The sequence below is a fragment of the Chrysemys picta genome, chromosome 3 (assembly GCF_011386835.1).
Source record: "Chrysemys picta bellii isolate R12L10 chromosome 3, ASM1138683v2, whole genome shotgun sequence".
Taxonomy (NCBI): Eukaryota; Metazoa; Chordata; order Testudines; family Emydidae; genus Chrysemys; species Chrysemys picta.
The window spans coordinates 74,910,085-74,926,575 of record NC_088793.1 but is presented as its reverse complement, the minus strand read 5'-3'; the positions used below and the strand labels follow the sequence as shown (position 1 = coordinate 74,926,575).

The following is a 16,491-nucleotide window of genomic DNA, read 5'->3' as shown; positions in this document are numbered from 1 at the left end:
CTCCCAGCCTCCTGAAAATAGGTAAAGCCAGTCAGTGTCCCTTCCCCTGGGAGGTAAGACTTCAAAGTCTGCATAATCAGCCTTGGAATTTTGTATTAATCACCCTCTAGTGATTCCAAATTCCCCCAGTGACCAAGAATACACAATACATATAACATGTATTGATACGAAAGGCTATGAATATTCTACGGTCTGTATCATCTGGCACATCTCAACATAATGGTCTTTGAAGTTTTCATACTTTCAAGGCTGACTCAAACATTCAGATAACATTCATAACGATAAATACAATCGCCTCAAGAGAGGCCTGTGTTTGTCATATCTGTGTCAGTAGTACTGACTTACTTATTTTTTTAACAGGCTGCTCGAAAAGGGAAGATTCTGCTGAACATCAGTGCATGCAACCTCACAAAGAGCACCGAAAGATGACTTATTCAGACTGTTCCTTATTCTGTTCAAGGGATCTTACCTGGATTGGTATGTTTTGGATTTTTGTGTCAGGAAAGAGTGTTATTGCAGGTGTAAATGGACGCTAAACTTAAATATCCAATTTAGATACATTGGATACAAATCCAATGGAAATTTGAGAATGAAGTTGTGAAGTTAAAAATGGATCTTCCTATTGGTTAATTTAAAAATTAGGCAAAGACCATGGAACATCATTGGCAGTGCAAATTTTCAGCAATACTTTGCACTTCTTTAGTGCTTTTCATTTGATGATATTGAAGGGTGTCCCAAATGCTAACTAGTCCTCGCAACATCCCTGTGAAGCAGGTGGATAATAACTGTTTTACTAATGAGGAAACTGGGTCACAGCAAGTCAGTGGCAGCACCGGCAGTTAACCCAGAATGCTGATGCTCTTTCTTGTGATCTAAAGACTAGACCATGCTCTTTCTGAAGAACTAAGTAAATGGTATTTTTCTTTTCTTTTTATATCTGTTCACAGTTTGTAATATGACTTCTATGTTGGGCATTTTTTGGCCATTAACCATCAGCTGAATTAAAGGCAGAAGGCATTCTTCTTAAGAGGGTAATTAAGAGTCACTAATTGCTCAATCCAGATTGGTCATTGTTGCTTTAGTACTTTTCACTTTTAAATATAGATAGTTCTAGTTTTAAGAAGAAAAGAGAAAAATACTTCAATTTTAAATAAACTTTTTTTATGAATAATTCTGCTAAAATCATACCACTTGAGTGCTTTCCATAGATCCTGTCTGTTTACAAAGTCAAATGCTTTCTTAAAGTCAATGAATGTGCAAAATAGAGGTTCGTTGAACTCTGCGTCTCTCCAAGATTTGATAAAAAACAAATATCTTATCTACAGTCCAGGTTCAGGCGTAAAACCAGCTAGTGACTCAGAAGGGATTTCCTGTGCTCTTTTTTGCATTTGGTTGAGAATCACTCTACAGAATACCTTGCTAGGAATGCTTATTAGACATATTTCTCTATAGCTGTTGCAATATGTTGGGTCACCTGTTTAAAAGAGTGATACAGTGATTGAGCATTGCCAGCCTTCAGGGACTTCACCCTTCATCCAAATGAGGTTAAATCGTTTGCAAAGGAGCATGACTATGCCTGTTCTGCCATGTTTTAAAACTTCAGGTGGATACCATCTGGACCAAGTGCCTGATTGTTTTTCAGAGACCTGGTTATGGCACGATTTTAGAAGCAAGTTGATTCAAATACTGCAGAATCTATATAGCATAGCTTGATATGCAATACAAGTCAGCAGTGAGCTGACATAGTAGTTTGAAGTGAAAACTGAAGTCAAACAGGGGTGCATACTAAATCCAATATTTTTTGCTCTACAATTAGGCCTGATCTACACTTAAAAGGTTGATTTAGCTACAATGCTCAGGGGTGTGAAAAATCCCACATGCCATAGTGCAATATCTTTGCCATCCTATGCCCCAGTGTAGACATAGCTATGTTGATGGAAAAATGCTTCTGCTGATCATTCTACCATCATTCAGGACAGTGGAGTTTCTACAACAATGGAAAATTCCCTTCCATCACTTTAGTAAGGATCTAAACTATGACAGCATAGCTAGAGCACCCTAACTGTGCCTCTGTAGTATAGACGTGGCCTTAGAAAACATCTTGTTCAGCTCCCTTAGGACCCATCTACACTGGCAAGCTTTTGCGCACTAAAGCAGCTTTGAGTGCTGTAACTCCCAAAGTGAACACACTGCCAAGGCATTTAGTGCGCAGAAACTACGCAGTTGCAGCACTATTAAAAAAGCTAGCCTGACGAGAGGCTTTCTGCGCAGGGGCTACAGTGCTGTGGTGCCAATGTAGACACCGTGGTGATTACAGTGCTGCAATTGGTCTCCAGGAGGTGTCCCACAATGCCTGTTCTCACCTCTCTGGTCATCGGTTTGAATTCTACTGCCCTGTCCTTAGGTGACCAACTGTCAGCCCCACCCCGTACATTCCTTTACAAATTTGAAAGTCTCCTTCCTGTTTGCTCAGTGATGCGTGCAGTGGTCTCAGCACATCTTTCCAGGTGGCCATGTCTGCTCCACACACCAGGCAATTCCCCACTTGGAGCACTGCCGAGCTGCTGGGCCTCATTGGCATTTGGGGAGAGGAAGCTGTGCAGTCCCAGCTGCGCTCCAGCCATAGGAATTATGATACCTACGGACAGATTTCACGATTCATGATCGAAAGGGGCCATGACCGGGGCACATTGCAGTGTAGGGGAAAAGTGAAGGAGCTGCAGAACGCCTACCACAAGGTGCGGCAGGCAAACCGCCGCTCCGGTGCTGTGCCCACGAGCTGCTGGTTCTACAAAGAGCTGGACGCGGTACTCGTTGGCAACCCCACCTCCACTGCGAAGACCACTATGGATACTTCATTGGCTCACGTGCCAATCGAGAGTGGACCGAGCCAGGAGGAGGCAATCTTGGACAAAGTGTGGGGGGGACTCAGAGGCCGAGGATGACTCAGAGGCCAGAGATGCATGCAGTCAGGAGCGATTTTCTACCCCGGAGGAGGCAAGCCAGTCATAGCAGTCGGAGCTTGGCAAACTGGAGAGGAGGCCCCTGGTAAGTGGATCTGATTTTGGGAATTGATGAAGCGAGTTGTTGGCGGTTGCAGGAAGCAGGCTTGTTTCCCACCGCATGCCTAGTTTGAGCGGCAGAACAGGCTGTTGATAGACTCCCTCACTTCACGTGAATCTCCCTCAGAGATCTGCAGGAAACTCTCATGGAGATACTGGGCAATCCGCTGCTGCAGATTCCTCAGCAGAGCTGCTTTGTTTCTTGCCCCATTAACGGTAACTTTCCCGCGCCACTTTGCCATGACGGGTGGCGGGGGGACCATTGCTGCACGCAGGCTAGCCGCCTAGGTGCCAGGGTGGAAGCCGCAGGCTCAGAGAACACCCTCCCTTGATTCCCTGCTCACCCTCAGCAGCGAGATATCTTCCATAATGATCACCTCCTGTGGAAAATGTGGGGACAGGAATGATTATCAGGCCCACTCTACAATGCTGGCTGTCCCCAAGAGCCACGTGCCAAGTGTACAGCAGGATCCGGGAAGAGTGATTTACCCTGCCCCTGCAGCTACTCACCATTTTGGGGGGTCTTGTGGCTCATGTGTGCTTGCCTGGGGTCATCCAGTTAGTGACAGGTGTGTGAGTACTGGCTGTGTTTTAAAGCACTGAATCAGTGTTGTCTGTGTTGCAAATAATATTGCTTCTGTAAAATGTTGCATTTAAACTTCAGAGATGACCTTGGGAGGCCAGCCTCCCTTATCGGCAGCAGAACGGATGCGCAGAATTAGAAAGAAGAGCCAAGGAGGACTTTCTGCTTGAGGTTATGATGCACTCAGCTGCTGAGAAACAGGAATTGAAGGCGTGGCGGGACAGCAAGGAGAATGACCGAAAGGAGAATGCAGCATACCAGAAAGAAGCCATGCAGTGGCTCCTAACAGTTATAGAGTGCCAAGTGGACACACTCCAGGCGATACTAGCTCTTCAAACCAAGCAGCTCCGTGCCCACCCTCCCCTGCAGCCGCTGTCGCAAAACTCTTTCCCATGCACCCGCCACACACCACCAACACACTGTTATCAACCTCCTGGCTCCACTCTCTACCCACAGCATTCCACTCGTCCGTCCTCACAGTCCAGCAGTGTGGACTCCACTACACTCAACACCCATCCCTCAGCAGCTTGGCCCTGCTGAAGTACAGCACTGGATACATAGTACTCCAAAGGAGAAGGTTGGGTATAATCCCTGGACACAGACAAATTTGTAGCTGTCCTGGGACCCCTGCTCCTCTTGAGAACTTCCCTTCCCCCATACCCTCTTCCCCTCCCTGCAGATGAATTTTTTCGTTTGACTCTCTCCTCCGGTTGTTGTTTTTTAATAAAAGAATTGTGTGTGTTTGAAAGCAATATTTATTCTATTAAGTGAAAGCAAAAAGAGCACTGCAAAGCAACATACAATTATGTTAATAATTGTAATAATTGTAAATAATGTCTGTCAGAGGGTGGAGATGGATGGCAGGAGAGAGATCACTTGATTATTGCCTGTTAGATTCACTCCCTCTGGGGCACCTGGCATTGGCCACTGTCGGTAGACAGGATACTGGGCTAGATGGACCTTTGGTCTGACCCAGTACGGCCTTTCTTATGTTCTTATGTTAAGGCCCCTTCTTGCATCATGTGCACCAATCACGGCCTAGCATTACAAGCACTGCAATCCCGAGCATAGCAACAAAAATTAGTGGCTTTCAGCTTCAAATTAACCTGTATACACCAGCCAGAGAATGGGGATTAAAAATGAATGAACAAAAGACCAAACTAATGTGAAATCAGAAATCAAGAAACTGACTAAATTAGTTATTAATGGTGTAGACTTCACACAAGTAGACAGATTCTGCTACTTGGATTCCATTATAACATATGACAGCTACTATGAAGATGACATTGACAAGCGGATAGCTACTGCCAGGAGACCATTCATGTAACTGAATAAAAATGTTTGGAATGTAAAATCCGTAACAACTAAAACCAGATTATATACAACACTCGTACCCACATTTCATTATGGTTGTGAAACATGAATATTGACACAATGTCTGGAGCAAAAGCTGCAAACATTGGAAATAAGGTGCCCTTGCCATATTCTAGGTATGACATGACTAGGTAGATTAAGAAATGACGACATCCGTAAAGGACTGAAAGTGTAGTCCATGACTAGAGTCATCAAAAGATGCAAACTACAATGATTTGGCTATGTTGTTAGATTGACTGACTGCTTAAAATTGTTCGCTGTGGAAGAGTGCATGGAGATAGAAGCTGTGGATATCCAAGGAGACAGTGGTATAACATGGTATATAAGACCAACCAGGTAATACCCCAACAGGCTCAAATGGAAATGGTGACTCAAAACAGATGTGGATGGAATCTATTCATAGCCCTGGCTCTACCCAATCTTGGTATTTGAAAAAGAGATGAATGAATGGTTCTGCTGGTGATACTGGACACGCAAGTCTGCGTGATTGGAAACTAGCTAATTCAATTGTCTCACCAGTGGAAAATCAGGTAGGTTAACAAGTAAATTGCCCATTCCCATTGGTTCTATGCCCCACTCCTTGCTCTATCTGAAGCAGGGAATTGAATGTTAAGGCATTGAAGAAATCCTTTCCCTCCCATGTAGTGAGAGAAATCTGCCAGGTCCCCCTTACACAGGTATGAGGTCAAAGAAAGGATAGTTACATTATTTATAACATTTTGGTTTTGTATTTAAAAAATGTTTCCCTAATCTGTACTACCTACCTATATCTGTGTTTGTGCTAAATGTATTTGTTACCCTAGTTATTTAGGGCAGTCAGCACGTAGACTTATGTAATAATAAACATGGTAATAAACATTACAGATCATCGTTAACCCAACCAAATGTGAATTAAAATAAACCATTCATGATAATTGTAAAAACAAAGCAAAACAAAACCCAAGTGGGACCATGTAAAAGGGCATGTTAAAGTTCTTCCTTTCTATGTGTTTAAATCACCTGTCAACTTTAAGATGGTTGGTTGGTGGTAGGTGGCTAGAATTTGATACAGAAACAGGTAAAATTAAAAAGGAAAACTTTAAATTTAATGGCAAACTTGAGCAACAGCCAAATGTAGACTAGCCTACTCTGCCTCGAACCCAACTGTTGCTGTAATACTGTATTTACAAGTATAAAGAAAAACCCTCCACCATTTGGCTATATGGGAGGTTCTGGTTTTGATGGTTATTGGCTTTCTACATGAGACATAATCTTTGACAGTTGGGTATACTTTCCAAATTCTAAACAGATAGATTTTTGCCCTAGCAATAATTATATTTGATGAATGAAATTTGTGCGATATTTAGCTGTGAGTTTACACTGCATCAGAAACAATTATGTCTATTATGCTCCATATAAAGAAAGTTGCATTTGAGTGAGAAATTTGCTTCAGAGGAAATGTGCGTACCCAGTAATTTTCTGTATTGAAAAGGAAAAAGTAATTTGGACTGTAGCTTTTCTGCATTTGAAAAGAATCAACGAGAGTGCATGTTCCAAAAATGAGAATACAGTGACAAAAATGTATCAGCGTTGTACTTGTCCACTTTGATCAGAAGCAAATTTGTCGATTTAGATTATCTTCAATCTATGGGCTCATTTATGCTCAGTTCAATAACTGCTATCCAATGCATCTGTCTCAGTTTCAAACTGTAGGATTTGGCCTTCACAGCTAGTAACTGAAGAGTGAAACAAAACCACTGTGAACTCCTCTTAGCTCCTTTCTTTCTGATTTCTTTTCAACCTCTGTTTCTATTTCCAATTTTTTTTGGAGGAGGGAAACACAGGATGGATGATAGAAAAGATTGTGTGCTTGATGGTGGGAGGAGAGAACAACTGAAACATAAATTTGTTGCAACTTGCTCTCTGTGCAAAAAGCCTGATTACTCAGGTTTTGTGGGAGGAACTCTGTGGGGTTGGATGAAGAGAATCCTACCCACTCCCTCAACTCACAGACAGGGCAGAGGGCTGAAGCTCAGCCCTTCCTTGCTCTCTGCTTTCCCAGCCCATTGGAATAGAGTATCTACAGCCATTCCGTGCACCTATATGGCTGTTTTTACTCATGGACCTAGCAGCTCATCCACAATGCTAAGTTATTTGGAATCAGTGAGGAGACCCTGTCCTCTGTACCTGTTTCATTTGCAAGGAGCGAAACTGAATGCAGATTAAATTGAACAAATGGAGCTGCTTTAAGCCCTGTGCATTGCTGTGTCCATGTGGCTGAATTGCTCCCAGCCTAACTTCCGTGTTGCCTGTTTTTCTGATGTCCCATTATCAATGAATAGCAACCCCTCCAGGGAACATTGGTCCTCTGTCTCCAATTGCACTGATCCAGTACCTAGAGGGCTCAGAGGTCCCCCAGAACAGCCTTTCAGAATGGATTAAATGGTGCACAAAACCTTTCACTGGTACTCTGCACCTGGGTGAATTTCACACTCTCTGTGTTGCATATATTAGCTACTGGGATTTAAATAGAAAGGAAGGAACAGCGCATGTATGCTTGTGAGTTGATATAGTATATGTAAAATAAGCTTTGTGGCTCGTACTTTTCCCTCAAGTTGTTTTCTGCTGTAGTTAAAGGGTAATGAATCATAAAAGCCATATATTTTTAAATCCCTTCCCTCTAAACAAGAACACCTTAGATTGATTGGTTAGTTTTCTGTCTAGCATTTTGTGAAACATCCTCTGCTACAGTATCTGGACACCTAAGTCTATCTAAATTTAAAACATCAGAGCTAGATTAGATGTTATGAAGATGTTTAAAGCCCTGATTCTGCAGATTTGGATGGTTAACTTTAAGTATATGAATAGTCCCATTGTTTTCAATGGGATAATACTTAATGATAAGCATGTGCTTAAGTACCTTGCTGAATTTAAGCTTGAAGATGGGCCTAGTAGCACCCTCATACTGAGTTATATCCCTCACTTCCTATCAGAACATCTCCAGGATTTCCTCCATTTGCTGCTCATAATGAATACTGAGTCTTAGGGCACGTCTTCACTACCCGCCGGATCGCTGGGTAGCAATCGATCTATTGGGGATCGATTTTTCGCGTCTTTGCAAGAAGCTGTAAAATCGATCCCTGATCGCTCTGCCGTCGACTCCGGAAATCCACTGCAGCAAGAGGCGGCAGCGGAATCGACGGCGGCGCAGCCCTAAGACTCAGTATTCAAGCTTCAATTCAGCAAGGTACTTATCCACCATTCTAAATCATGAATTATTTGTTGTTTTTATGCTCCCTTTCAAATCACTCCTTACGGAACACTGATGCTACTTTCTCTCTACACTGCTTACAGTGTTCGTTGAGTAATAGGCCTTTGTGGGTCTCCTAAATAGGATTTTGATACTCATACTGTCCAAATTATTGTTCATCTGAACCAGAAAAGAGTGGGATAAATTCCTATTAGGTATTGATTACACACAGAATTCTAACATTTTTGGTGGAGAAGGCTATTAAAGGAAAGATTCCTAAATTGGCTTTTTTTCTCAATAAGTTCTGGGCAATTTCTCACTATGGGTCTACTGTTTGTGCTTTAGTTTATTATTAACATTAGTGCTTGTTGCAGAGGAGTTAATATAAAATAAAAATGAAGGGCGAGGAATAAGGAGGAGAAGAAATCTAGAACAAGGTAACTAGTTTATCTGGCATTTTTACAAGAATGTCACTATGTAGTTTAGGACAGTCTACTTTCCCTGAGCTACCAGCAGGGCTCTGAAATGTAAAAGGTAGGAGGGAAACATAAAATATTAATCCTCCTCCTTCAAGCAGTAAGGGAAAATAATTAAACTCATGAATCAACAGTGTAGTTATGTTCATAGTAATACTGTACCTTCCTGTGAGGGAGTGAACAAACACCATACAAGACCAGACTAGGAAGAAGTTAAAGGTCTGTCTGAGGAAACAGAAGCTGAAAGTGGCCTTGCCCTGCAACACCTGCCAGCAATATGGAGCCTGGAGGGAGGCCACTCCTGCTGGGGGGCATTTGAAGTGGAGGAGGCAGGCTTGAGGGCTGAGAGGTCCTAGACAACTAGGAACCTTAGAGGAAGCCCGAATAAAAGTTTGGACTTCTTGTTCATGATTTGTTTTTATTATTGTTCATTTCTTTGTTAATAAACTCCAGCTGTGGGAAGGGATTGTATTTTTGACCCTATGTGTTTTAGAGCAGGTAGGATAGTCTCTTACTTATGCTTCCTCATTATTCTGTGACTTCAAAGTGTATCTAAAATCAATGCCAAATAAAACTAAGCCAAAGACTGTGTTTCTGGTGTGGTGCCCCATCTCCCTTCAGGCTTGAAATCTTAGCAGTCTCGGACTCACTCAGATTCTAAAACACATTCAGAATGTTTAAATTAATAGTCCAGGACTGGGGGATGGGTGAAGGAGGAGAATAATTACAGAATTATCAGATAATTAATATCAAAATACAGGGGTTCTCAAATTTATTACATTATTTGTCCTTTAGTGATGTCTAAGAACCAATTTTTTTTCCTGCTCATTTTAAGTTTCATTCCTATGTTTGTTTGTTTTTGTTTTTTCAGGCATAAATATTGGCATGAAAGTTGGAGCTCTGCTGTTTTCAATTGTGTAATCCTGATTTGGTCCATGGCCAAGGAACATGATACTACCCTTACAAGCTGAAATGCCTTGAGGACCTTGGCTCTGCATTCATTCCTCCCGAAGCAATGGTTTTCTCCGCAATGTTGACATCTGCCCACTCTAGGACATTGAATGCTACTTTTATTGTCTATGAAAATGCCTATATGAATTTTACCACTCCCCAATTTTTGCTTCATAGTGGCACAACACAGCCATTGAATCACAGTTCAGGGGCCATGGTCACCACTGAGATAAGTACTTTACTAGTGAACCCTACAGCTATCCTCCCAACACAAGAAGTTTTCAAGAGCTTGAGTCTGCCACTCCAGATCATTCTTTCTGCTGCTATGATATTTATACTGTTGGTTTCTTTTCTTGGAAACTTTGTTGTCTGCCTCATGGTCTACCAGAAATCTGCCATGCGATCTGCAATTAACATTCTCTTAGCAAGCCTGGCTTTTGCAGACATGTTGCTTGCAGTGCTGAACATGCCTTTTGCTCTGATAACCATCATTACGACGCGATGGATTTTTGGAGATCTCTTCTGCAGAGTCTCTGCCATGTTTTTCTGGCTGTTTGTCATAGAGGGAGTGGCCATCCTACTCATTATTAGCATTGATAGATTCCTTATTATAGTTCAGAGGCAAGATAAGCTGAATCCTTACCGTGCAAAGATCCTCATTGCTGTTTCATGGGCTGCATCCTTTGTTGTGGCTTTTCCATTATCTGTGGGGAACCCAAACCTGCAGATACCTTCTAGAGCACCTCAGTGTGTTTTTGGCTACACCACTAGTCCTGGCTACCAGGCATATGTAATACTAGTTGTACTAATTTCTTTTTTTATTCCATTCATGGTGATGCTATACTCTTTTATGGGCATACTCAATACCGTACGCCACAATGCAGTTCGTATCCACAGCCATCCCGACAGCATATGCCTCAGCCAGGCTAGCAAGCTTGGTCTCATGAGCCTTCAGAGACCTTTTCAAATGAACATTGATATGAGCTTTAAAACTCGTGCCTTCACAACCATATTGATTTTGTTCATTGTTTTCATAGTCTGTTGGGCGCCCTTCACCACCTACAGCCTTATTGCCACATTCAACAGTCACTTTTACCACAAGCACAACTTTTTTGAGATAAGCACTTGGCTCCTTTGGCTCTGCTACCTCAAGTCTGCACTGAACCCGTTGATTTACTACTGGAGGATTAAGAAATTTCATGATGCATGCTTAGATTTAATGCCCAAGTACTTCAAGTTTTTGCCACAGTTTCCTGGTCACACAAGAAGACGCATTCGGCCAAGTGCCATCTATGTGTGTGGGGAGCACCGGTCGGTTGTGTAAAATTGCAGCTATTTGACATGACGATTATTTTCTGGGATTATTTGTTTTTATGTAATTGTTTTATTTTAATATGGCTCCTTCAACTGCCATATCTTATAACTTGAGTATGTTTTCCAATATCTTGTTCAATTTTAAGGAAGAACGTGATTGATTAGAACTGGGTTTACTGTCAGAAACATTATAAACAAAATTACAAATATTACCTCCCAGGATTCAGTGGAAACCCAGACTTTTTTTTATTACATTTCTAATATTTTGTCAGTTTTCTGCTTATTAAGCCTGCAATTGCATCTAATTGTAGGATTTTTATGCTGCTATGGTACAGTATATTTAGTTGGTGTAATTTTTCTGAAAATGTTGCTGCTTTCTGCCAAGACATTAGAGCCAAAAAGTCACATTTAGGTAACTTTTATTTAATTTTAACAATATTTCAAGAGTTTTGATGATGACAGAACCTTTTAAAAAATATTTCCATTAATATTTTGTGCACTTTACAAAACTTGCTACAGAATCTGTTTTTCAGAATGTTTGTGATGCCTGTAGAGAAGGTTTTTACACATTATGGTGGTAGTTTAAAGAAAGATATGTTTAGTTTCTAGAGGGCAGATTTACACTGGTGTATCTAAAACTACAGTTACTGATTTGCTAGATATTGTTTCTGAAAATTAGCCTAATGGGATATTAACTCCTTAATCCTGGTGAATGAGGAAATGGAGGCAGAATGAAAAGATAAAATATCATGCCCAAAATGTAAGGCTAACACAAGTTCTGGAAAAATGGGCCCAGGCAAAAATTGATATTTTTTTGATCATTGCACACATTTTAATATTTTAGTGGTTCTGAAACTCCGAAATCTATTGCTATGTCCAAAAGTCAAAGTTATAAATTATGGTTGTGATCCTGTGATTTACAGCGTGTGGGCAGACAGATGTTCCCATTCAGAGCCCTAAGGAAGTCAATGGGAGACTGTGTGAGTGGAATGTTGCACCCAAGCATTCTAAATGGGCAGGATCAAAGCCTGGGAGAGTCTACGGCCAGAGGAGAATTGGAATAGGTGTTTCTGGGTCCAAAAAGGAAAAAAAAAAGTACATGAACCATGTTTTGGACTGGGCAATAATAAACACCCTCATCTAAAGCAGGGGTGGGCAAACTTTTTGGCCCGAGGGTCACATCTGGGTGGGGAAATTGCATGCAGGGCCATGAATGTAGCAGTGGGCCGGGGGTTGGGGTGTGGGAGGGAGTGCAGGGTTTGGGAGGAGGTGCGATGTGCAGGAAGGGGCTCAGGGCAGGCGGGGTGTGGGAGGGGGCTCAGGGCAGGGGGTTGGGTGCAGGAGGGGTTCAGGGTGCGGCGGGGGTTGGGGTGCGTCAGGGGGTTGAGGTGCAGGCAGGGGGCTCAGGGCAGGGGGTTGGGTGTGGGGTGCAAGAGGGGTTTGGGGTGGGGCTCCAGCCCAGTGTTGCTTACCTGGAGCAGCTCCAGGGTGGCAGTGGCGCGCAGCAGGGCTAGGGCAGGCTCCCTGCCTGCCCTGGCCCTGCGCCGCTCCCGGAAGCAGCCAGCACCACGTCCCTGAAGCCCCTGGCGGGCTCCATGCACTGCCCTCGTCTGTGGGTACATCCCTTGAAGCTCCCATTGGCTGTGGTTCCCCATTCCCAGCCAATGGGAGCTTCAGGAGAAGTACCCGCAGACGATGGCAACATGCGGAGCCCTCTGCTCCCTCCCTCCCCCAGTGGCTGTAGGGACGTGGTGCCGGCCGCTTCCAGCAGCAGCATGGGGCCCACAGCGCCATGGGACTGGCAATCCTGCGGGCCGGATCCAAAGCCCTGATGGGCCAGATTTGGCCCGTGGGCTGTAGTTTGCACACCCCGATCTAAAGACTGGCCACAGCCCTACAGTTTATAACCACGACAAAAAATTTAGATAATCTTTCGGTGAAATAATCTGATTTGTAATTATAAGATGTTGGGGAGATGGTTTAACAAATGGGGAAAGGTTGGGAAGCTAGTTCAGAATTTATGATGGAGAGTTGGGCAATGGGGCTTGAGTGGGATCAAATAAGTCAAATTCCCTACCTCTCTCCTGTATTTCTTTGTCGTTTTTCTTTGCCATCTCCCACTCACATGTCTGCTGTCCCACTAGTTTTCTATGTATTACAAATCAGCTTGTTTAGTGGAAGCTTCTTTCACTGGAATGCCAAACCATCTCTTGGATTCACATCAGGTACTGACTTTTCCTTTCTTGATAACTGCCTTGAAAACATCCATTCTTATTTGAGAACAGGAAAAATGTCGGTGGATTTCACTCAGTGATCATAATCCAGGTATGTATTTTTATCAACTACATAAACTTGTAAATGACAGGTGAATCAGATAAACAGGGGACATTTGTGGCATTTAAGTGACCGCCCTGAATTGGGCATCAGGGTGGAGAGGGACACAACCACAAGGGAGATTGCACTTTTGGAAAGTAAAGTCTCTTCTGGGCTGTATTTGTGCATGGGAGGAGTGCAGCCTGCTCCCTCCACATAGAATCCCATTGGCTACAAATTGAAGGAGCAGATTGCACCAGCCCTGCTCCAAGTAGGGGATAGAGTCATCGGCCTGCTTCCTTCCTACCCCCTTTTTCAGCTTCCTGCTCTCCAGGAGTAAGCAGTCCCTGTACGGTGTCAGTTCTTCCGAGTGTCCCCTTCTGAGCTGCAAAAAGTGTGTGTGCGCGTGCATGCTGCATAAGGCTTGTGTGGGTGTGCAAAGAAGCTGCTTGTTCTGTATGAATGCATAGGGACCACTTGCTGTCTGGAGAGCATGCCTGGATTAGATTTTATGAAGCTATTTAATGAAGGGCTAAGACCACTCTCAAAGTAATCTCTACTCCTCTCACCTAAAAATATTGATAAAAGGGCATTTGTATTTTGAACAGATTAAAGGAGGAATTTTGCCTTGATTTTTATTTCATTTTTAAAGAGTATTTTGCTTTGAACATGCAAATGCACTGCCACTCAATGCAGATTTGACAAGGCTGTGGGCTTTCAAGCCAAGGCACCAGGGCCAAGGTGTTGTTAAAATGAAGAGGCCCCTTGAAGTCAGCTCTTACGTCCACATTTAATTCTTCTGGTGGCATAATTGAAACAATTATCCTCTGATCAGATGACAGGCAGCAATGGAGTTTTAGAGCAAAATAACTGTTTTTTTGTGTTCCTCTTAGAGAACAACTCTTATTTTTAATTAATTTTGCATCTGTGGCTCCAGTTTATGGCCGGGCTTGGTATAGATTTTGTATTTCAGAGCTATCCACCCCTTTTCTCTCTGAAAACAGAAAAATTGTGCTTTAACTAATGTTATATAATGGGAGTACACACACTCTACCACTGGCAGGAACAGATATTTTTGCTCTGTCTTCCAGAGGAACAAAACTGGTTTGAATGGATGTAATAAAATATAATAATTCAAGTAGGAAAGAGGATGAGTAATCCAGTGAGGTTGGTTAAATGATTCCTTGAAGGGGGAATATGACCTTTTGGGGATTTCATAATCTCTGATCTGTGCAAACTGTGAAGTAGAAATTGCATCTGTAAAAGATTTGATTTGTCTTGGTAATGCAATGTTTAAGTCCACATTGGAGCATGTTCTCTTCTCAATGCTTGAACTGTTAATGTCAACTCTCTGCATTGGGCCAAATTCAAGGTGTCTTAAATTGGGGGTGAAACATACACATTGAATAGGTTTGGGGGATTGGGAGGTTAGCAGAAAAAACAAACCAGCTAACCGAGAGGGAGTATAATAAAGTAAAGATGACTTGCTCAGCATATAAATCAGACCAGTTTACCCCAATGTGTTATTTACAGAACCAGTTGGCTTATTGTGTTCAATTGGCTGTTACAGAGCAGTGCCTTGTTAATTTCAGTTGAATTCTTAGGATCAAGATAAAGATTGATAAACTGCTTACTCTCGCTGGCTATGATCCTGCAAACACAAGTGTTTGGAGTATTAGGGCAATTGTGTAAGAGAAATTTTAGCTGGGGAGGGGGGTTTAAAATCTTAAATAAATTTGATCCTTTTTAATTCTAGGAGATTACAATATTATTCTTCCTCTCCAAAAATTATTTATTTATTTTTTACTCATTACTGAACTGTTCCCTTCTATTATATTTTGAAGATTCTTTGGTATTGAAAATGAAGATGAATGTATTTTTTATTACTTTGCAGTTATCTCAGTGTTGTTCAGTCAAAGCATGAAGCTGTCACAACTTTCATGTGTACAAATCTGTTGCTAAAATGATTTTTTTATACTCTTAAGGGGTGTTGCATATTCTTGTATAGTTTTTGCTACTTATGTAAAGGTATTTAGGTATATAGAGAGGAAAATGCTTTGTTTCTTTTCTTCCTCTGTTGATTTTCACTTTTATGCCTGATACTTTTATAATTTCTTTTATTTGGTTTTATACTTAAACACTGCCAGATTTTAATGTTCTTTCTAAGAACGTGAGAGATTTTTCACTCTCAAGTCATGCAACATTGCCCTCCTTGAAAGATTTATTGGTTTATTTTTATGTGAAAGCAGAACTCCAGAGCACAAATTTGTTGCAGAGAAAATGGTGAAGAATTTCTTAGAAGTCAGTTTTTCCTGGAGCCACTACTTTGTCATTATGAACTGGTTTAATCTTTTTGAGCAGTAGTAATTTACCTATGTGGAAAAACCTTGAATTTATTGTTTTAAAAACAAATTGTTAAGTAGAATTGTGTTGTATTTTCTGTACATATCACACCCATGAAAATAACTCAAAAACAAAAAAGGAAAATAAACATGAACATTCTTCAACCCTGTGGAAAAAGTCCTTGACATTAAGAAATTGTTATATTCACACTCAAATGTAGGCCTGTCAAAATGCCTATAATTTAATATCTGCTTTTATCATTTCAAATAGTTTTAAAGCTTCCTTTATAATTCATATAATGAAGACTGATATCTGCACCATTAGAAACTTTCCTATATTTGTAGCTATTTTTGTTTAACCCAAAACATTATTTCCTTTACAGTAATTGTACAACAAAATGCAGTAATGCTAAAACTGCTAGGGAGATGGTGCCAATATATCTGAAACATATGTTAGCATTTTTAATGAAGGAAAGAGTGAAAGCCTAAAGGAGGATACATAACTTTATTTCCATATAAAGTAGATGTGCTGCCTTTTAGCTATGGCTGAGTAATTAAAATCATCTTGGTGTGGAATAAATAGAACATATGCCACGGGCAGTGGTACAGTGTAACATGATTCATTTCCACACACGACAGCGACCTTTATGACTCAATTTCTGCCTAATTGTAAATGACGGATTATTTCCATCAGTAGTAGAAATAAGAATTGGGGTGAATTGGATGATAAGCATCTTGTGGTTTTATAGGAATTTTGAGTTAGCAAATGAACTACACCTCTGCCAATAATTTTTGAAAATTATGGCGGAACCAACCCTAGGGGCAGAGCTCTTCTTGACCTGCTGCT

The 16,491-nt window shown here is 41.6% G+C and overlaps 1 protein-coding gene across 3 annotated transcripts in view; it reads left to right on the top strand.

Annotated features, from left to right (window-relative positions):
* Nucleotides 1–12,162, top strand: part of GPR63 (G protein-coupled receptor 63) — a 40,582-nt gene extending 28,420 nt beyond the window's left edge. For 2 of the 3 annotated variants that reach the window (XM_024102446.3, XM_065588223.1), the window contains exons 2-3: nucleotides 361–477; nucleotides 9,596–12,162. In XM_024102446.3, the coding sequence (XP_023958214.1) occupies nucleotides 9,740–10,999 (1,260 nt within the window). In that variant the 5' untranslated portion in view covers nucleotides 361–477; nucleotides 9,596–9,739 and the 3' untranslated portion in view covers nucleotides 11,000–12,162. The remainder of the gene's footprint in view (nucleotides 1–360; nucleotides 478–9,595) is intronic. The other variant, XM_005301145.4, reaches the window with a different exon arrangement.
* Nucleotides 12,163–16,491: the final 4,329 nt, after the last annotated feature.